A 21976-nucleotide genomic window follows, 5' to 3' on the forward strand; every position below is an offset into this window, starting at 1 on the left:
TTATGTAAATGGTGCAGTGTTTTCATAGGGCCTACATCTATCCATTGCAGTTAAGTGCTCTACAGAAGAAAATGGTAAGATAGGGAAGTCTCATTTCCTCATAGATGCCTTACAGAGTAGGTAGGTGAGTGGCTGGATGGCACTGTCCAGTTTAAATGCTGCAAACACTCTAGAAGACTAGCCATGTAGATAGGTACTGGCCTGTTAGTCCCACTGGCTGTGGATCAGCTCTGGTCATATCCTGTGTTTTAAAGGTGTGTGTTTGTGTGCACATACTACATGATTGTTCAGGTACCCCTGGAGGCCAGAAGAGGACATTGGAGCCCCTGGAGTTGTGAGCTGCCCAGTGTAGGTGCTGGGAACTAAACTCAGGTCATCTGGAAGAGCAAGTCTCTTCACTGCTGAGCCACCTTTTAGCCTCTAGTTTGTTTCTGAAACAGTTGTTACTGTGTGTGTGGTCCAGGCTGGCTACAGACTTAGACCCTGCTTCAGCTTCCCAAGTGTTAGGATTATAGGTTTGGGTGCTTGGTATCCATGCTTTCTAACAAGGAAGTTTGGGGACAGTTCGCAGTAACTCTAGATAAACACATCTGAGGTGGAAGCTGGCAGCTGAATCCAGTAGGTGTCATCCTGAAGCCTAGATCCAAACTTTTCTCCTGTGCAGTTTGGCCTCAGGTATTCTCAGTACTAGATGTTGGTGTGGGGTGTGTCCATATCTTTGTTGCTGGGACCTCACTGAACCTGTCAGACTCCTAAATTCCATTTCCCACCCCCTTTGCTTGTGTAATCATCGCTACTTTTCGGTGTCTTTCATTTTTCAATAGCAGAAGATTGAGGCAAAAAGGCCACTTTGTGTGCTACTTAAGGGGTAGGCCTTAGCCTAAGAAGAGGCCTGTTAAAGGATAGAGTTCTTCGGGGTGTGGCAGGCTGCCAAGCAACCTTGTTGATCTGGACTGGAGGTGGGCAGGGACCCTCACCTTCAGCTCCTCTTCCTCTCTGAGCCTGCAGGAAGGGTGACTCATCTGCACATCCTGCTTAGTGCTTCTAACCCTGGTGGTTTGGTTTGGTGCAGGGTGAAGGTGGCCAGGTTGTTAGATAAAGGGCCAGTGCACAGGGGTTAGAGATCTTGAGAAGAGGGTATGGAAGGCTTTAGGGATGGAGCCCTAGGAAAGAGTTAACAAGAGTTTCTAAGAGGCGAGGGAGGGGGGAGGCCTTGTGCAGAAAGGGGAAGCACATCTGGGGTTCCGCCCTACCCTGGGGAGGCCTGAGTCACCACACTGCCAGCCTGGCCTTCCTCCATCTCATCTTGGGCTGGAGGCATCTAGTTAGAGCCTAGTCCTCTCTACTGTCAGCCACAAATACAAGCATGAGCCTGTGAATGTCTCTGGGTGCTAGGTAGTTTTCCCTGTGTGCCAGAGAAGTTCTCTGCCACTGGTCACTGTCTAGGGTTGGCAGCACTACCCACCAAGCTGGCAAAGTTAGGGGTCAAGGGCATAAGGGAATGGGGTGTTGGGAATGGGTCAGGCTGTGATCGTGCAGAGCTAGTGGAAGGAGGCCATCATATCCACCTAACAGGCTGAATCTCAGCTCAGAGATGCTGAAAGAGACTTGAGAGGGGTCAGGGCCTAGAGTTGCAGTTGCCTCAGATAGAATCTTTACAGTCTGGAGTGTGAATGGAAATGTCGAGCCTTGGTTTAGTTTGCAGATAAGCCAGTAGATACTGGTCAGAAGCAGCTCTTTATTTTAGCTTTGTTGGCAATTCTGTATAAATCACTTATTAAAATGTTAAGATTCTGTAAAGTTCTTCCAGAATAGACCTAGAATTGTCCTTTTTCTTTTTTTTCTTTTTTTTTTTTTTCCCCATTCATGTCCTGCCTTGACTTAGGTCTGGACAGCTGCTGTTCTCCGTGTTGAACTCAGCCCACCAGCTGCCCACATGCCCCAAATGTGCCACTTCCCCCTTTGAAAGATGCAGTGTGTGTGTGTGTGTGTGTGTGTGTGTGTGTGTGTACGCTGGTGCACACGCTCTAGAGTGTTGAAGAGGAGTGTTTTGAGGGCCCCACCCTGAAATTAATAGTTTCTATGACAACCAGCACTCCTTAGACCATCCTGCTATATACATCAGATGGCTTTTGTTAAAGAGGCTTGTTAAGAGCTTGCCCAGGCTCTCAAAGTGGGAGACCACTATTCCAGTTTGTTCTGGTCCTTTGTGTGTTTGAATGTAGTTAAGGGCACCCACCCATTCTTCTCCCTTCCTCTAGTGCTGTGCCACTGAAATATTGATGCCCCTGAAAGAGAAGCTACCACCTGCTCCTGTCTGTGTGCACTAAGTCAGCCTGGCATGGATCCCAGAGGAGGCTGTCTCAACTCCAGTGGAGTTCTGGGGTGTCCTGTGCTCAAGTGCCTAGGGCTCGGGGTTGAGATCCTTCTGGGGATGTCTGCAGAGTATCATTAGTCACTTTGAATCCCTTAGGTACATAGTATTGGTTCATCTTAGATACCTGCTTTTGGAGCCCGTTGATGATAATAGTTTGGTGGTTTTTTTTTTTTTTTTTTTTTTTTTTTTTTTTTAAGAGGGTTTTTCATTACATAGCAGAGAGTGACCGTGTACTTCTGTTCTCCCTTCACCTTAGTGTTAGGATTACAGGTGTGTGATCCTGAATCTGGCTTATATAATGCTAGAGATTGAACCCAGGGCTTCCTTTATGCTAAGAAAGCACCCTATCAGCTGAACTACATCCCCATCCCTGGTACTGCACAGACCAGGAGCTGGGGTGGTCAGGCTGTTGGGACTATTTTCTGATAGGATCTTCCATGGAATGTGCCTCTATTTCCAGCTGTCCCATCCCCTTGCAGCAGCAGCAGCAGCAGCTGTCATGTGAAGGCCTCTAGCTGGCTCAGCCCTTTTGCAATTATCTGGCTGGTTCTGCCAGCGTTGGGGGTGGACAGTGAGGATGGGCAGAGCTAATGGCAGTTGGGAACATGGCAGGGCACAAGGGAACTAACTTGTGGAAGCTGAGGAGGACTGGGTTCGAGGGCTGAGGAAATGGGTTACCTAGGTCAAATGGGAGGAGGAGAGAGCAGCCAAACAGGAAAGGGAGGCAGAAGGGCTCCCATCATAGGAAGTGGGGGCTGAGGTAGGACTGACAACTTTGTAGCTCCGGAGACTGAGTGTTTGTTGTAGCAGGACCCTAGCCAGTCAGGAGAACCTCATCTCCCCTGACTCACAAACTGCAGAGCTATATAATGCGCTTTACAGCCAGTCCTTCACCATGTGGGACTTGAGTCACCCAGTTCCTAGGGTGTTGTCAATGCCTCAGCCTGGCCCTGCCCCACCCATTCCCATTCGTTTCTACTGTTAGGTTAGGACAGGGGTTAGTGAACACACATTTTACCCTACTCTTCAAATAGGAAGCATCCATTTCTCTGACTCAGCCTTACAGAATGTACCTTACTCGAGTTGTCAGTAAGACCATCTCAAGTCATTCTTTATTTCACTCACATGTCAATGAACTGGAGAGGGGAAGTGACTTATCACACGTACTTCCAAGTCTCAGTTCTTGTGGCCACATACTGAGTCACCTTTGCTCCTAAGTAGGAGAATGCTTCTCTCAGAAGATGATGGTAATTACAGTGGATACAGAATGCAACTTTTGGAGGGCAGGAACCTAGCTTCTAAAGGTTCTAGCAGCCCAGAACTCTACTAAGAAGCCTAGAAGTGAAGCAAGTCCCAGGGCAGGGTCAGCTACAGCAATCTAAGTCCTGGGGCGGGCATAGGGCATAGGGTGTAGCAGAGGCAAGACTGTGAGTGACAGGAACCTCAACTATGTGGTGACTCAGGCTCTGGGCAGCCTAGGCCCTTCCTTCTCAGCCTGATCTTAAGCTGAGCTAGGGGAAGTGTGAACAGAAGAGGGAGGGAAACCCAGGCTGGCATTCCTTCTCCCCCCCATTCCCCCCTCCCCCCCCAAGGCAGAGGAAGTTAGAAAGCTGATTCCAAGGAAGAGTCAAGACTGGTGTTCCCCAGTGTCTCTGCTCCTCCTTGGCCCTTTAGGGAGGGAAAGCAGGCTGGGCTAATTCTCTCTTTGCTCCTATTTGCAACGCTGCCTGTCCAGTCTGAGCACGTGTCTTCCTTACCTCCTCCCCTCTCAAGCAGTCATGCTTTTCCTCCATTTCTCCCCCCGCCCCCCCATCTCCAACAGCACACCCATGCCTGGAGTCTCTCCACTGCTGGTGTGGGTACCCACCCTTCCCTCTGCTTAGCTCTTTTCCTTTCTCCAAATACTCTTCCTAAGACTTCTGTCTATCAAGACAGCACCATCATTCTTGTTCCCTAACCAGCTTTAACTTGAACTCTAGCTGGTCCTAAAGATTTCATTAGGACCCAGGGCCATGAAGGGTTTCCCCATATTACTTTGAGCCATTCAGGAAATCCTTATTTGAAGTCTGAGGTTAGTTGGGATTTGTACTGAATTGGGGAAAAGTAATCTTGGGAATTGGGGAAAAGTAATCTTGTACAGGTTGGGATTTGTACTGAATTGGGGAAAAGTAATCTTGTTTTTGGTTTTGTATTTTGCTTAAGAGGGAATAGTTCAGAGTTTGAGAGTTGATTAGGAGATGTTTAGATTCCAGAACGAACCAATTGGTTGGCTTGGAAAGATGATAGATTAGGAAGAGCTTGGAGTGGATGGAGAAGGGCCTGTTTAACAGGGTCCCCTAGTGCTAGGTGGGGCTTGGTGGGTGGAGGTGGGTACTGGGAAAACCCTGTGGTACTCAGAAGGGTTGCCAGTCATTTTTCTGTGTTTAAGGTTGCCATCCCAATGGACCTTCAATGGGAAGGAGTTTGTTTCTAAACTGCAGACAGCATGCTTTGACTTCCTTTCTAGGATCACACTTAAAAAGCTGTTGGGTTTTTTTTTTTTTTTTTTTTTTTTTTTTTTTTTTTTTTTTTATGTACTGGTTTCAGAAAAAGGGACTGTGGCAAAAAGGGAGGGGAAGGGGAATCCCCTGGCAGAGGGCCCATCCACAGAGCTCCCCTTTGTGGTTACTATGGAAACAGGCATAATAGGAACAAAACATAGTCATGTTGCTTGGCAACCTAGGAGCCTAAGGTTTATCACACACATACTCATGACTCCTTCATTTCAGGGAACCCCCCAGGGTAGGAGCGTCATTCCTGGAAACTGGGTTGTCCCAGTGATGAGTCCTAGAGCTCCTGCAGCTTTCTTTGTGAATCTGGAGGACTGAAGGGTAATCCAGTGCCACCCTTACAGCTGACCTAAACCCAGGCCAGTGTTGACAGGAGTCTGAAACCTTGAAGAAATTGAAGAAAACAAGTTTGTTTGTTTGTTTGTTTGTTTACAATGTTAGGGCAAAGGGGATTCTTCTAAAGTGTGTGTGTGTGTGTGTGTGTGTGTGTGTGTGTATGTGTGTGTGAGGCTTGCATCTGGTGTTGGGTGTGGGATAGCAGAAAAAAAGACAGCATAGAAAAACAGCTTTTCATTTTCTGAACAGAAAATTGTTGTGGCAAGGAACTGAGAAGACAAGGTAAAGCGTTCTGAGCCATTCCTTCTGGGCTAAGTACCTGGAGGTCAGGGATTCCACCCTGCTGAGTTCCTTATTACCTACTGACAAGTCCTGGGCCCAGTGTTGGATGGACAAGAATGTTTGTGCAGCTGCAACAAAGATCTACAAGTAGAGGAATTGTTCCCTGGGGGCTGACATTCTGGAGAAGATGTGAGAGAGAGGCAAGACATTTTTATAAGGAGTAAGGGTTTTGGAGCCAGTTATTATTTAGAAAGCATTCAGTAAATGAACGTGTCACTGAGGGCTGGGCATATATCCTAGTGATGGAGTGTTTGCCTAGCATAGATGAGACCCTGGCTTTTAGCAGTACAATAAATAAACAATTCTTGTTTCTGAGCGATTGCTGAATGTCTGGCCGCGCCTCCCACCCACCCACCCACCCAGAGCACCCGAAGAGGGAAAATCCCTGTAAGATGTGACTGGGAATTTTAATTTTTCCTTTGCCAGCTGTGTGACTTTATAGGTAAATCAGTAACCCCTCTGAGACTATTTCCTTATCAAGTACCTCCTTCTCAGGGTATGTGAGAATTAAATGAGCTAATATGTGAAAATCTCCTGCAGAATCACATACAATGGGCATTATGGTGGGGATAAGGATCTGTGGCATGGGCTGGCGGTGAATGGCGAGGGCTGGGGGTGGGCTAGAATTTTCACTTAAAACACTGAAAAAATTGTATGTGATTCTTTGAGACAAAGGTCTCACTCTGTAGCCCATTAGAACTATATAATCTAGGCTGGCCTGGAACTCAGTGATCCTCCTGCCTCACCCTACTGAGCATTCAGATTTACAGACATGGAACCATTGTCACACCTGTCTAAAAACTTGAAAACAACCCCTTCCTCTGGGCTAATTAGGAAACTTCAGGTCTGGTTCCAACTGCACGATCATAATCTTTAAGGATTTTAAGGATAGAGGTTATCCTTTCCCTCTTAGCCTAGAATGGGACAGGAGCCAGTTCCCAGAACTATGCCCTGACCAGGTAATCTTGGCATCCTTAACCCTGAATGAAGTGTCTGGACAGTGATCCCTGTACAGCAGCGGCAAAAGCCAGCTTTGCCCTCCTGCCTTCTTCCCTGTTGACCAAAAGGGTGGCCAGAACAAACACTGGGGCAGATACAATTGGCTCAGAGCCCAGGAAGCTCTCCCTCTTGGAGATGCAGTGTACAGCAAAGTTGAGGTGCCTGGTGCCCACATCCCTTCATTTTTTTCTTCCTCTCCTGTGCCAGCCTCCTTCCTCCAACACTCCTGCCCGGAATGCTCCTTGCAGATACCCCATGTCTTTGGGCTTACATCACATCATGGCCACCTTTCTGGAAGCCTAGGGATAAATCAATTTCCATTTGAACATGCATCAGAAAACTTGTTCTTTCAAGGAATAAAATGAAGACCCCCCCCCCAACCCCTACAAGGTTTCTCTGTGTAGCCTCAGCTATCCTGGACTCAGGATATCTGTAGACCAGGCTGCCCTCAAACTCAGAGATTCTCTTACCTCTGCTTCCTGCATGCTGGTATTAAAGGTGTGTGCTATTACCCCCCAGTTGAAGATTCTTTTCAAAATTATTTGTTGGTAGTTGATTAACTGGTGACTTCTGGGGGGAGAGTCTGGGTAGAGAAAAAGGGAGAAATTTACATTTTTTTTTTTGAGACAAGGTATTATGTAGTCCAGGCTTACTTTGAATTCTATGTAGCCAAGGTCACAGATAACCCTGTCTTAGGGGTCTCGGTCAGATAGCCTCAGAGTGACAACTGCACTGGGCAGAAATTTGCTTTTTGTGGTTCTGCCTCTGTCTCTCTGGTGCTTAAATTTCAAGGACTGGGATGAAGCTCAATTGTACATTGTTCATTTCTCACATAAGAAGCCTTGGGTTCGATTTCTAGTACTCATACACAAAACACCTAACAAACGCTCTTGACTGTTATGGAGGGAGGCATTGATTTAATGTCAACAGGATTACCTGGCTAGTAGGATTGGCCAGTACTTCATTTTATTCTTGGTCAAGGTTTAAGAGGTGAAATAAATGCTATTTATATGTAGATAGGGTCTTACTATGTAGCCCAGGCTGGCCTCAAACTCGAGAGTTTGCCAGTCATTATCTCTTGAGTGCTAAGATTAAAGTTAAGTCCCACCCACCATTCCTGGCTCAATAAATGTATAAGTAAACATCTAAAATGAATGAAATAAAATGTCTCGATGTGGTGAACACTTGTAATCTCAGTGTTTGAGAGGCTAAAGCAGAACTGTTGTACATTTGAGGATGACCAAACCTACACTGTGAGTTCCAGAATAGCCTGGAGTACATTGCAAGACCCTGTTGCAGTCAGTCATGATTGAGGGCTACGGTGACTCACCCTGTTCAGGTAGTTGCCGCCAAGCCTCATGACCTCTTTGATCTCAGTGGAAGGAGAGAACAGATTCCCACAAGTTGTCCCTTGACCTCCACATGATTGTGCACACTAAATAAAAGAAACGACTGGCTCTTGAGTTTTATTTTTTGAAATGTGTTTTGGTCTGATCCTTACTTTGTATCTCTGGGTGGCCTGGAACTCACTATGAGTTCACCCTAGTGACTGCTGGGAAAGGAGTGGATTTGGGGGGGGGGGGTGTTGAGCCTGTTGATAGTGTGTTTGTGATGTTTAGTGGGTTTGAGGAGAGAGTGAGAGAGAAAGGGGGAGAGAGAGAGAGAGGAAGAGAGGGAGAGAGGGAGAGGAAGAGAGAGAAAGAGAGAGAGAGGAAGAGAGGAAGAGAGGAAGAGAGAGAGAGAGAGAGAGAGAGAGAGAGAGAGAGAGAGAGAGAGAGAGAGAGAGAGAGGTTAGTAGCCAAGTCTCTGCTTTGCCTGTCCTTGCATGTCCTTGCCTGTCTGAATTTCTACCTACATTTCTCCACCCTGGTGTGTGCATTATATCTGTGTCTGGTCTCTATCACTCCCTTCTGTTGTCTCCCTCCCCCCATCGCCTGTGCCCTGTGTGGTAACTGGACCTGGACACAGCCCCCAGGGCTGGCAGTAGTCTTGGCTGATATTTTTAGCCTGTAAACATGTTTGCCATTTCAGAGGACAGGGCAGGGCTGGTCTCAGCCCCAGCCCACTCATGATCTTGGAGCGAAGGTGCTCCTGCCTCAGGCCAACGTCTCAGTTCTCCAGCTTGAGTTCTCTTGGGGCATTTGGGAAGGAAGAGAAACTGGAGTGGGCAGTTGGGTAGCCACCTGCCAGGGAGGGTAGAACTCATAGAGAAGAAGAAAAAGGGAGGTGTGGAGGGGGGATGTAGCCAGAAGATCGCTGCAACCCCATCATTAAGCATTTAATAAAATCCACATATAGTTAGACGTGGCTGTGGGAAATGGCTGTAAATTGGGGAGCCCAGCAACTTGCAGATGGGAATATGGGGGAGGAGCTGTGGGAAGGGAGGAAGGACTGGGGGGCAAAGAAAAAGCTGGACCTTGGGGTTCCTCAAGCCTACTGGGACACAGTGGTTCATGCTTTTAATTCCATGGAGGCAGAGGCAGGCGAATCTGTAGAACTATCAGGTTCTAGCCAGCTCCAGGGCAGCCGGGGCTACACAGTCGGAGCTCCCTCCCCGAAACAAAACACCCAAAAGGCTTGGGGGACAGGGTTTACGGAAGAGGGCGAGCTGTTAGTTCCGTGGCTCATCCAAGGGCTGCAGGCCTGACTGGTGTCGCTGCAATGATGAACAGGACCGTGGTGTGGTGCATAGGTGACTCCATTCCTAGGGGTCGGATCTAAGTCTTAGAGTCAGTGTGTTTTGTAGAAGGAGAAGAGAGCCTGAAGCCGAGAAATGGGCGAGGCTGCAAGAAGCTTGGGAAATGCGAGAGGAGGCTGGGGCCTGGGACTAATGTATCTGAGCTTGAGAGAAAGCTCAAAGGTCTGTGTGGAGGCTGGAGGTCGAGGTTGAATCATCTGAGCTGCTTGGCTCTTCTGCAGAATAGGTTGATGCTGGATTCCAGCGGTGAGGGTGAGCCTCTATCCCTGCGTGCTTCCAGGAATTTCTTGCCGGTGAAGACACGTACACTGTTTAAAATGGGGTGGGAAGATCCAGACTCGGGATAAGAGCAATAGATGGGATAGGAGAGGGGAAAAGGAGACGCCTCCTCGTTCCTGAGCCCCCTCAAGGTTCTCCCTTCACCAGCCCATTCCAGGGTGGCTTCAGTGTTGGTCTCGCTCTCGGGTCCCAGCCCTGTTCGGGCCCCGCCCGGCCCCGCCCTCTCCCCACAGCTCGGGGCAGACCCGCCCGAGTTACAAGAGCCGCCTCCGCGCGCGGGGGCCCGGCCACTTGGAGCAGCTCTGCCGCGGGGACTGCACTGTCCGCCCTGCCAGACCCGCCCCGACTGGGGCTCGCCGTCGCCAGCAGTCACAACACTGCGACCTCGGGCCCTTCGCGGGCTATGGCTGCGTCCTGGGGCTGAGCCCGCAGGTAGGGAAGCGGAGCGCTGGGAGGTGAGGTATGGGGCTCGGGTACGGGCGACCAGGGGAGGGAGGGACTTGGACGAGGTGCATTTGCGGTAGTGTCATTACGAGGGTTCCAACAGTTTGGAGCAAACCTGGCCGCCTGCAGCCGCCGGGGCAGGCGACGCGTCACGTTTCGGGAGCAAAGCTCTTTCTCCGGAGTTTGGGCCAAGTTTAACTAAGTTAGAAAGTCGCTTTGAAGTGTGCTTTGCTGCGCCTTAGTTTTTTTCCCGCGGGTGAATTGTCGTCCCAACTGCTCTGTAGGACGTTCCAGGTCTGATGGTCCCTGACCCACCCCCTCACTTTGGGGCGGTGGCTCAGAGCACTACTGGGTTCCTATTCCATGTTTACTGGAGTTTTCCAAGATTCCAATCGCCCTTCCTGCGTCCCTGCACCGCGTGCCCCCTATGCTGTCCTTCGCGGTTCCCTACACCTCCATCTCGAACTTCGCGTCCGGAGTCCCCTCGGCCCCACCCTGCTCTGTACCACCAGCCTCTCCCTTTCTGGCTCCTAGCGGCGACTTCAACAGCTCCCCTTCAGCTGCCCCGCCCTAGTCTTGCCCCTCCGTGTTCCCAGTTCCAGAAAACTCCCTTCTTTCTCCAGGGCGTCGGAGCCTGGAAGTTTGCAGCGTGCCTCCCTGTGGGATGGGTGGGAGTAGGGGGTGGGGGACATAATTAGGGAGATTCCTGCGCTGGGGTGGGCGCGGAGGGGGCTGTGCAATCGACACAGTCCCCAGAACCTCCCTTGCTCCTTCTAGGGGCGGTGCTTTCTTCCTACCCCACCCCACTCCCAAACTCGTCCGGGCGGGATGGCCCCCGCCCCAGCGCCTGGCTAGATTCCAGCAGCCTGAGGAATGTAGTGGTTGGAGCCGGTGACTAATTCAAACCAGAATTCGGGGGTGGGGGGAGGTGAGGGGCAAAGGGGAGGGGGAAAGGGGCCGTGTGTAAGCGGTGGGGGCCGGAGCGCTGGGCGTAGGTGAAGAACTTCACTGCTCTCTTTGGAACCCTCCACTTTTGCAGTGCACGCCAGTGGAGAGGGCGGGAGGCAAGATCCTACTGAGGGGTTGGAAAGGCTGCACGCTTAGGGTGTGTGCAGAGAGTTGTTATGTAAGGCTTTCCCATGCAGGGAGGGGATGTGCAGTGTGTGGGAGCCTGGGCCTCCTCTGGTCGGAGCCCCTTGAAGTGCCAGGGCGGGTTTTGGGGGGAGCAGAACCTTGGTGGCACTGGGTTGGCAGCAGGGCTAGCTGTACGTGGCGATTAGCACTAGAAGACTCTTAGGGGGGACCCGGGGATATCCTACAAGTCAAATGGAGTCCTGACAACGTAGGGTCCCTGGTGTGTGTGTGTGTGTGTGTGTGTGTGTGTGGTGTGTGTGCTTGCCTGCGCACTCTGTCACTTCTGCACAGTGTGACCACAGAAGATTGTGCGCATGATTTCTGGGTTGGCACCCTGGTTTGGCAGGGTGTGGCCCTAGGCTGTCTCTGAGGACACGCGGTGCTCCGGGTACTTGTATTATTCTCAATGTCCCTGTTCTGTGGAGGGGATTTGTAGAAAAGCTTCCGGAAGTAGTTGGGGGTCCTTGGAGAGGTTGGGGGTGACTTGGAATTCCCTGGAGAAAAATGACCCAGAGGTCTATTTCTGTTCCCAGAACACCTCTGGGCTCCCTACAGATGGTTTTGAAACAATTTGCCCTTAAACTTTAGCCATGGCAGGGACCACCTTACTGTACCCCTCTCCTAATAGCAGCCTAACATATAATAGATGTTGGGATGGGTTCACAAGATCCAATGATTCAGATGGCTGCTGTCCTCATAGGTGACTAGGAGTGTGGAGGGCACACAGGAAGGTGGTGTGGGCAATGTTTAGGGTCTCTACCCTCACTGAGAGTAGCTTAGGTGAGTAGAATTGCTTCGGCCCCGCCCTATTAGAGACATCCCTGGGGTAGGGTGGGTCTCTTTTCCTCTTCCCAAGCTGAATGAACCAGTAGCTTCCGTTTCTTAACTTGAAAAACTACAGGGTGGTGGTGGTGGTGTGTGTGTGTGTGTGTGTTGCAGGTCTGTATCTGGTCTGTAGAGTGTGCAGATTGTGCAGTAGAAGGCACTTCCATGGTTTGAGCTGAGTTATGGGGCAAGGGGAGTGTGGAAAAGGAGCTGGGGACATGGGAGCTGAGCTAGTGAAAGCCTCAGGGGCCTGGGGCTGATAGGGAAGACGTCTGGAAGATGTCTGAACTCCTTTCTAAAGCTCTTGTCTCTATGAGATTATGCAAAGGGACATTTTGAAGAGAACCAGGACGGTCAGAGAGACAGGCATGTGAGTCATCCAAGGCCTGGTGCTAACAGCATGGAGGTCAGCAGCGATGCAGAGGTCTGGGCCTGGCACTCCACAGCTCCAAGTCCAGGAAAGGACAAGAGAGACAGTAGACCAGGGACTCCGTGGAAGAAGAAGAAAACTAGTGTTGGTTAAAGACAAGGAATGAGCTATGGGGCCCCAGCTCACTTCAGGCCTAGAGAGGCTCTGCTTAGAGGTTCAGAGCCCTACCAGGTCTTATGCTCCACTACTAGACTCTTATGCTCCACTTGGAACTGTCTGTAGGGTTCTGGCAGAGCACACCACTCTGAGCCTGAGGAGCTGGTTTGAGGGGTTGGGGTAAAGCTGTGGGGGTGGAGGAGTGTGTTGGGTACTAGGGTGTGGTCACTACCTTTTTCAGAACTTGGGAACTGCCTGGAGACAGACAAGAGAGGCCAACTGGGAGAGCTAGTCTGACTTCTGAAGAGATCTCTGCCTGGACGCCCCCAAGTTTCTCTCCTTGGGGCTGGGCTGACCTGACCACGTGTTTATATTCGCTTGGGTTAGAGGAAGGGAGGTGGCTGCCAATTTAGAATGTGAAATACACCTGGGCCCCTTCAGGTTTCAGCCAGGCTCTCAGGAACTTGCAATTCTTTGATTTGACCACTGGATCATTTGGCTGGCTTCCAAAGCCTTCTTGGTCATCCATGTCTGAGTGTGTCCAAAAAGTGTCAGAATGGGGGATGGTGTCACAGAATGTTCCTGTGGAAATGTCTGTGTACTTTGATGAAGCTCCCCTTTCTCTCTCCTAGCTCCAGTTTCCACTGGGGCTAAAGCTCAAATAATTGGTCTTGGGTCTGTCACTGTTACAGCTACAGGAGTCGTTATTCACTTTCAGTGAAGTTTGTGTTATTGCTTGTGAGAGGCTGTCCTGTTGGCTATTCATGGGGCCCTCACACTGTGATAAACCTGTCACCTCTGTTAGCCTTCCAGGACTTGGAAGGCAGAGGCAATGATTGACTACCGTAGGGTGTCAGTGTACAAAGACTGCAGTTATGGGCTGAAGTGAGCTCCTTTGTCCTGTACAGGTCCAGGCCTTGAAGTTTGTGTCAAGAGGCCCTCAAGGAGGGTAGGGCAGTCTTGGGAGTATAGTCCCCACAGATGGAGGTTGAGCTGGGCAAAGCATTGCATGTGGCCTGTCAGGGAGCGGCATCCTGCCTGGTCCCTGGGGCCTGGAGCGGAGGTTCTGGGGGAAGGGGAAGTGCCTGGAGCTGATCCTGGCTACGTGTCCTGGCTAGGCTGGGGGTGGGAGGGAGCATTGCTGCTGCTGTTTGAAGACCTGGCTCTGAGTCTTTTTGCTACATGGCTTGACCACTGGGGGGCGAACACACAGCACTTACTAGGGAGCTGGGTGGGGCACAGGGTATAGTCTAAACTGTAATCTAACCCACAAGGTAACAACATCTCCCTCGGGTTCCCCAACCATAGGACACTGCCCTCAGAGTTGGTGTCTTAATCCCAGAAGTCCTGTCTAAGGCCAATTTTTCCCTGGTGTTGTGCCCTGATGGGGAAGTTCCCACTGGGTAATACAATGCTGTCTTCAGTCTGTATCACTAGGAGAAATAGAGAGCTCCTTAGCTAGGGGAGGGAGAGGGACTCTCCCTTCCTGCTGGAAGTGAGAATTTAGAGCTTTGGGGCTTGCAGCTTGTTCTAAAGAGTTGCGTGTGTGTGTGTGTGTGTGTGTGTGTGTGTGTGTGTGTGTGTGTGTGTGTATGGCCAGAGTAGAGAGGAGAGGTGGAAGTCAAAAGCAGTTATGGGTCTGGTTATGACTGAGAGTGAGTAAGAAACCCAGCATGGTGGGGGGTGGGGGTGGGGAGGGGATGTTAAAGGAGGCTGGTAAAACTTCCTTCTGGTAGTTGTGGTAGCATGGTTGACCCTCGAATGTAGGTACAGACACAGAGGAAAGTGCACATCCAGGGATCTGAGTACCAGGTAAACAGGTGGCAGATACCTGTTGTGAACCATAAAGCTTTTCCTAAGCCTGGAAAGGTGGGAGATGGGGCTGACAAGAGTCTCTGTGAGCTTCTGCATGTGTGTAATGTATGTGTGTCTTTCCCTGACTATCCCTCCAATATTCAGGTCATCTGGGTCTTGTTGGCTTAGTTCTCTTTGCTTGTTCCCTCCCATAAGTGGAAAGGGACCCATCTTGCATCTACTTAAGTAGCCACATTTGCCTAAAACTTTAGCTATCCTTGTCTCAGCCTCCTGAGGATTCTCGGTGGCATGAGTCACAAGGTTCACTCCTGTAAAGTTTTTTGCTTGTTTTTGACAGGACCTCATGTAGTCAAGGCTATCCTTGAATTCACTATATAGCCTAGGATGGGCTAGAACTTGCAGTGATCCTCTTGGCTCAGCTTCTTAAGTGTTAATATTACAAGTGTGCACCATTATGCCTGTCTGTGCTAAATGTTTGTTGTTTTTCTTGTTTTGTTATAAATGTGTTTTTTTTTTTTTTTTTGCGTGTGTGTGTGTGTCCTCATGCTTTGGCACATGTTAAATGTTTGAGGACAACTTGCAGGTGTCAGTTCTCTTCTACCATGTGGGTTCTGTTGATCCAACTCAGGTTGAGTGCTAGAAAGAAAAGCGTCTCTTGTCTTCCATGTATTAGCCCAAGAGAAATCCAGAACTAGCTTCTGGAGCGTTTGGGCTTTTGAAAAGCTTGGGATTCCGCTTCTGGGGACACAGCCTCAAAGAGACTCAGAATAAAGGTTCCTTAGGTGCTGGGCCCGGGGTGCCTACAACTCTGCCTAGGTGGGGCCATCATGAGGCTGGTGGACCTTAAGAGCAGAGAGAGGCTTCTTTCCCTCTTCTGGTGGGTACATCCCTGTGGCGCACTTTCTCCTGCTCCGGCACCGGACTTGCTTCTGGGTGTTTGTTTCCCTTATGGGTCTCTCTCCGTGGTTTCCCATGTGTCTCATCCTATATGTATATTTGTGTCTTGATCTCTTTGCTTGGATGAAGACTGTTGGATTGGGGCTTGTCTCCATATTTCTAAAATAATGTTAATTCATCCCCGTAGGACTATTTGTTCATAAGATGAGACCCTAAGAAGGGGATATCAGTGACACAGTCCTGGCAGGCAGGGTTCTACAGAATTCCTTCTCTCTGTCTCTTTTATTTCTGAGTAAACATTTTTTTAAAAAAATTTTTTATCTTTAATCTTTTTTTTTTTTATAATCCAGTCATTATCTCTCCCAGTCCATCCTTGTCCTTTGACAGTTTCTTGTCCCATTCCTCCTCTTCAGTCTCCAAGAGGATGCCCCCACCCTCCCCTATTCCTCACCCTGCCAGACATCTCACTCCTTGGGGGCTTCAAGTCTTTTGAGGGTTAGGTGTGTCTTCTCTCACTGAGGCCAGATCAGGCAGTCCTCTGCTGTATATGTGTCAGGGACCTCGTACCGGCTAGAGTATACTGCCTGGTTGCTGGCTCAGTGTCTGAGTTCCTTCTCTTAACTATTGATGGCAGGTCAGTGTTCAGCTCTCTCTTCCCCTTTGGGGAGTGTTTATGACAGTATATCTATCGTCCTTCTGGGTGTGTCTCTCTTCTCTGACTATCCAACCCCTCACCTGGTTAGAAGTCAGGGCTTTTCTTCTAGGGGAGATCTCTAATCCTAGCTGTGAGTCAGTATGTTCCTGGGATGGAAACTCCATGTCCTGTGGTACAGCTGGTTAGTTAGAGCATGTGGGTGCAGCAGTGATGGAAGGTTCAGTTACTAAGGTCCTCCCTGATGTAGGTGGAGTACTTCTTTCTTCCCTGAGTGTTCTGTGTGCAGGTTGTGCTACACAGGTCCACTCCATGTGCCCTTCTGGTGCAGGCCTTGACTTCAGGTTTGGCCCATTCAGCCATTGAGGCCTGGGGCTAGGCTTGTCAGAGAGAGAGAGAGAGAGAGAGAGAGAGAGAGAGAGAGAGAGAGAGAGAAGAGAATGAGAGATCCTGTCACCTTGACACATGCTGTCTGTTGCTACAGCAGCAATTGCCCTGAACTCTCACCTGTTCCCTGAGGACAGAGGGGAGAGAATGCTCTTCTGGAGGTCACTGTTGGCAGGACTCTGCTTTTGGAAATCCTCTGGATCTGCTCAGTACAGCCCCTGTGGTAGCAGGCACATATATTTTTGCTGCATATATTTTTTTGTGCGATTTTGAATTGCAGAAGGGGCATTCTGTTATGGCTTTTGGCCTGATCTGTGAGTCCTTTTTGTTTTTTACTTACAGCATTCTCACTACCTCAGTCCTCTGTTCTCCATGCAGCCCTCTGTCTTAGGGGTTCTCCACTCCAATCCTGCCTCTTCCCATCACAAAGGATAACATGCTCACCTCTATTGGGCAATAGGACTGGAGCTAGCAGACCTGAATTCTAGGGTTCTAACACTTCCCTATTCTAGTCTCTGTGTACCTTTCTTTCCCTATATGTGAGTAGCAGCCAGTGCTGTCCTCTGGGATGCTACTGTAGAGGAGATTTTGCTGTCTAAATGCGGCAGTGGCTGTTAGGCACCTGTAATGTGACTAATGGTATTACATTTTAAACTTTAAGCCAGGCGTGGCAGAACACCTCTTAACTCTCAGAACTGGGAAGGTGGAGGCATGAGGATCAAGAAGTTCAAGGTCGTTTTCAGCTACAAAGCTGAGGTCAGCTTGGACAATATGAATCCCTGTCTCAAAAAGCTAAAGACCAAAAGACCCCACAGGGCTGGAGTGATGGCTTGGTGGTTAAGCGTACTGGTCTTTCAGAGGACCCAAGTTTGGAACCCATGTTGGGCCTCTTTCTTTTTTTCTTTTTTTTTTTTTTTTTTGGTTTTTCGAGACAGGGTTTCTCTGTAGCCCTGGCTGTCCTGGAACTCACTCTGTAGACCAGGCTGGCCTCGAACTCAGAAATCCACCTGCCTCTGTCTCCCAAGTGCTGGGATTAAAGGCGTGTGCCACCACCGCCCGGCTCCATGCTGGGCCTCTTAACAACCACCTGTAATTCCAGTTCCAGGGGAATTCAACACTCCTGACCCCATGGGCACTTGCAGTCAGGTACACATATGCACATATATACAAACACACACAATTAAAAATAATTAAAAGTAGTTTGAGTGCTTATTTATGTATATACATGTGTGCCTGTGTGAGCACGTATGTGAGCCACATATGTGGAGGTATCCATGGAAGCCAGAGGGCATGCGATTCCCTGGAGCTGGAATTATTCATGGTCGTGAGTCACCTGACTTGGCTGCTGGGAGCTGAATTCAGGTTCTCGGAAAGAGCAGCAAGCACTCTTCAACACTGAGTCATTTTTCATCCTTTTCCCCCCTTTGTGTGTGTGTGTGTGAGAGAGAGAGAGAGACAGAGAGAGAGAGACAGAGAGAGAGAGAGAGAGAGAGATATCGAGCAAGAGAGTGCACAGTAATTTAATTACCTTCCTAAAATTATTTTATTTTTGGCTTTTGGAGACAGGTTCTCATGTAGCCCAGGCTGGCATTGGAGACAGGTTCTCATGTAGCCCAGGCTGGCACTGAACTTGTGCTATAGCTCAGGCCAGCCTTAAACTCTTGATCTCTTGGCTTTCTCTCTTGAGTGCTGAGACTATAGGTGTGTACCACCGTGCCAGGATAATTCATTTAAATTTAAATAGTCACATGTGGCTACCATGTTAGCAGCTCACATGTGACTCTTTTCAAGCCCCAAAGGCTTGTGATGAGTGACTGAATTGTGAAGAATTCTCCCAACCTCCAAAGACCTTTTTGATTTACCTAGAGGCCTGATTTAACCTGTATGGGAGGAGAGGGAGGAACATCTGGGTTGGCTACAGGCTCCATTAGTGGAGGACAGACCAAGAGCTGCCACCCAGCTGTAGAAAACAAAGCTTGTTGCCACCATGGCCTCCTCTCTCTCATCTGCATCCCATGGCTTTCAGGACTATGTATGTTGAGAAGAGAGTCCTTCTTGGCTAGTAACAGAGTACCCAAGAGCCACTTGGGTAGGGCCAACTTGTAGCACGAATCTGGTGGTTCCTGTTTGCAGTGGTTGAGAGCTTTTCAGAATGACTTCTCTCAGTAACCTACTGAGTGAAGCATATAGGGAGTCCAGGTTAGTCCTCAGTGCGTTTGGCATCTAAGGACCCTTATCTTAGGGCTCAATCAAGAGAAGGGAAACTGGGAAGTCCTAGCCCCTCTGGCACGTGGGGGCCTGGTCTAGGAGGCATTGCATTGACTAGGTTTTAGGCGTGACCCTGTGCATGTCTGGAGCTGTTGCTGCAGACTGCAGTGACTCACCATGGAAGGAGGCAGGGTGGGGCCACCATGTGGGTGAGAGTGAGCTGGCTTTCTTTCTCTTCTGCTGGCTCAGCACCAGGATGTTTGGCTGAGCAAGGGGCCCTGCATAAGGAGGAAGCCGGGTACTAGGAAACTTGAAGGGGTGGCTTCAGTTCTTAGGTGTTTGAGCTTGAGACATTTACTTTCCTGTTTCTGCTGGGATTCTGACTTCTAGTCTGGCTTCTCAGTATTGGTCCGGGGTAGGGCAGACCAGACAGTGCCAGTTTCAAGTTGTGAAGAGTCAGTGTGGCTTTCCTCTTAAAACAGTTTCTTCTGCCTGCTGGGAAGGGAGGGGGTGTTTCCCTAGTTCAAACCTGCACCAGCAGGCTTCTCTCTTGTCTTCCCTTACCCTCTAGCCAGCATCTGTGCTGTTAAGTAGGCCTACAGTAAACACTGTGTTTATGAGTTTGTCAAGTCTGAGAACAGGTGTGGTGATCTAGGTTGTTGGTTGTTTTTGTTTATTTGTTTTGGTTTGTGTGTGTTTATCTTTTGTTGGTTTCTGCCTGAGACTGGGCCACCGTCCTATCCTAGAGGCTAGCTCCAGCACCTTGAAGCCTCGTTTATATTTCATTCTCCGAGATGCCTCTTAAGACTTCTGGAACATTGTGGAGCCCAGTTGGTCACACCCAGAGTCCCTTGTTTATCATTTACAGAGATCGAACTCTAAGTCTTTTAGATTTCCATATCTGGCACAGGGAGTGCATTTAATAAATGTCTAGAGGATGCATGCGTGTTGGGAGGTAACAATCTAATGCAGTGTACAATTAAGTGCTGGGCTGGGTTGTGTTTGTCCCTGGCTGATTTCCTTTGCAACATGTAGTATAGACTCGGACATACAGGAGGTGATCGGTATACATGTATTTATGATTGGTTGACTAATTTCTGGATGTAAACAGTTTTAGGGTGGGGCTTTGGGTGAGGCTCACCACAATTTATAGAGTCCTTCACACAATTTCACAGATATGCTTTTAGATGACTGCCAGTGGTATTTTGTGTGGGTGGCTGTAACTCATTGCTATATCCACCATTCTGCTGGGTGCTTTCCCAGGGCACCTCTGCAGCTGATAGCTCATCCTGTGGCAAGGAGGGATGCCTTCATCTGTGGTGTCTATCTTAGGGTCCAGTGTGGACAGTCACATTGCCTTGACTAACTAGGGGCTGAGCTTTTGGCTCTGGGAGCCTAGTGGGGATGGGACTGTCTTTGCTTAGGCCACCAGCAGGAGCATGGCTTATGGAACTCCCAGTGGGTAAGGGTTCCTTTTGGTCCTGGGGGCCAGGCTATAGATAGTAAGCTGAGTCACTGTCACTGTGGTGGACACCACTATCTGTTCTTAGAAAATAGTCTCTCATTAGTGAAGAGTTATAGACTAAATGTAGCATAGCAGGAAGACCCACAGAAACATCTGCATCATCACCCTCTTTGTTTGCACTCCAGGCAAATGGGCCTTTCAGAGTCTCAGTCTCTGCTTGTAACTGTGGGACCAGTTATTCTAGAGACTGATGAACATTGGTGTTGTGTGGAACCTTTGTGGGCCAGCTGTTGTCTTAGTTCCTTCAATCTGCATGGAACTCTTACTATTTCCATGTTCACAGACAAAGAAACATAGGTTCAAAGAAGTTAAGGGTCCTTGGCAAGAGTCCTGGAGCTGGGAAGATGCAGCCATTGTTAGAAACCTAGTCCACTTTCCTTTAACCTCATTTTCTGTAGCAATGGGCTTCAGAGTCATGTAGTTACTGACTGTAGTGGGGACCGGAATTTTGGCCAGCCCTGGGGTTCAGTATTCATCTGTCATTTGGGTGGTAGTTCACTGAGGTTTTGAGAGGTGAATATCATGGTGAAATTTTTCCTAGGTTGTGTGACCAAGATTCCCAAAGAGAGAGCGACTGATACAGAAAGAGAAGAAGGAGGGGCGGGCTCCTGGCAAGGCGTTTGCTCCTGAGCCGAGTCCTGCAAAGGTTAGTAGGTGGGATGGTGCAGAGGAGTGGAGGATGGGATGGGGCATGATGGACACATGGTGTAGCATTTGGACCTGTGCCATGGGTGGATCAAAGGGCGGGGTTCTCTCTTTCTGTCTTCTTTATTGTGCATCATGAGAACTTCCACAGTGGAAAAATGTGGAACAGATCATCCATCCCTCAGGAGCCCCCAGGTGAGCCAGGGCTGAGGGAGCAGGTGCATGGAGCTTGGGCTCTAGTCCATGGATGTGCACAGCACCAAAGATCTCTGGTTCTCTCATGCCTTTCTACCCTCCATGTCCCCGTGACCAGAGCTCTGTTTTCACCTCATCCCAGATGGAGAAGGAGGAAGAGACAACCCGGGAGCTGCTGCTGCCTAACTGGCAGGGCAGTGGCTCCCACGGGCTGACCATTGCCCAGAGGGATGATGGAGTCTTTGTACAGGAGGTGATGCAGAACTCCCCTGCGGCTCGCACTGGGGTGGTCAAGGAGGGTGAGTCTCCCTTGGATAATGACTGGGCACGGGGTGGGGGGTGAGAGGTGGAAGAGTGGGAGATAGGGGGCAGGCAGAAATGACCAAATGACTGTGGAAGGCCTTGGGTCCAACAACATAAGGAAGGTCAGTACCCAAACCCTGTCCCTTGCTACTCTGTGTCTTGCTTGTGAATCTCAGGGGAGGTAGTCATGTGGAGTCTTGGAGACCGACCTTATCTTCAGATCTGATTCTGTGCTCCTCACCAATTCTGCAGCTATGTGTAAAAAAGTTGGCCTTATCCTCATCTGTACTTGAGTGGGCAATACTGTGTCTGCATGGTATTTGTGAAGCTAAAGGAAAGTCAGTTTTAGTGGCTGTTATGTGGTGCTTTCTTGAGACCTGTGGGTCTTTACCTGATTGTTGTACTCCCTTACTTAGGGGACAAGATTGTGGGTGCCACCATCTACTTTGAAAACCTACCGTCTGGTGAGGTGACCCAGTTGCTGAATACCATGGGGCATCACACTGTTGGGTTGAAGTTGCATCGTAAAGGGGACCGTTCCCCTGAGCCTGGGCAGACCTGGACCCATGAAGTCTTCAGTTCCCGTAGCTCTGAGGTGGTTCTGGTGAGTACCTGGTGACCCACCTTTGCTCAGAGCTCCCCCATGATCCTGATGGCTTCTCGGCCTCACTTCCTGAGCCTTCCTTCTTTCATCTTCTGCATTCTTTTGTGACTTCTCTCCGTTGGTTTCTTCCTGTTTATATGTGGTATGTGGCTGATTTCGTTCCTACAATTACAGTGTTCCTTCAGTTTCTTAAGACTATGCCGTGGTGTGAGAAACAACTCAAGCAGTGGGGGCTT

The 21976-nt window shown here is 49.5% G+C and overlaps 1 protein-coding gene across 3 annotated transcripts in view; it reads left to right on the forward strand.

Moving 5' to 3' along the window:
• Positions 1 to 9831: 9831 nt before the first annotated feature.
• Positions 9832 to 21976, forward strand: part of Ahnak (AHNAK nucleoprotein) — an 86688-nt gene continuing 74543 nt past the window's right edge. The window contains exons 1-4 of one of the 3 annotated variants that reach the window (XM_034502249.2): positions 9832 to 10012; positions 20535 to 20639; positions 20976 to 21132; positions 21553 to 21740. In XM_034502249.2, the coding sequence (XP_034358140.1) occupies positions 20976 to 21132; positions 21553 to 21740 (345 nt within the window). In that variant the 5' untranslated portion in view covers positions 9832 to 10012; positions 20535 to 20639. Of the gene's footprint in view, positions 10036 to 20534; positions 20640 to 20975; positions 21133 to 21552; positions 21741 to 21976 lie in introns of all 3 variants that reach the window. The other 2 variants (XM_076916950.1, XM_076916947.1) reach the window with 2 other exon arrangements.

The sequence above is a fragment of the Arvicanthis niloticus genome, chromosome 1 (genome assembly GCF_011762505.2).
Source record: "Arvicanthis niloticus isolate mArvNil1 chromosome 1, mArvNil1.pat.X, whole genome shotgun sequence".
NCBI classification, from domain to species: Eukaryota; Metazoa; Chordata; class Mammalia; order Rodentia; family Muridae; genus Arvicanthis; species Arvicanthis niloticus.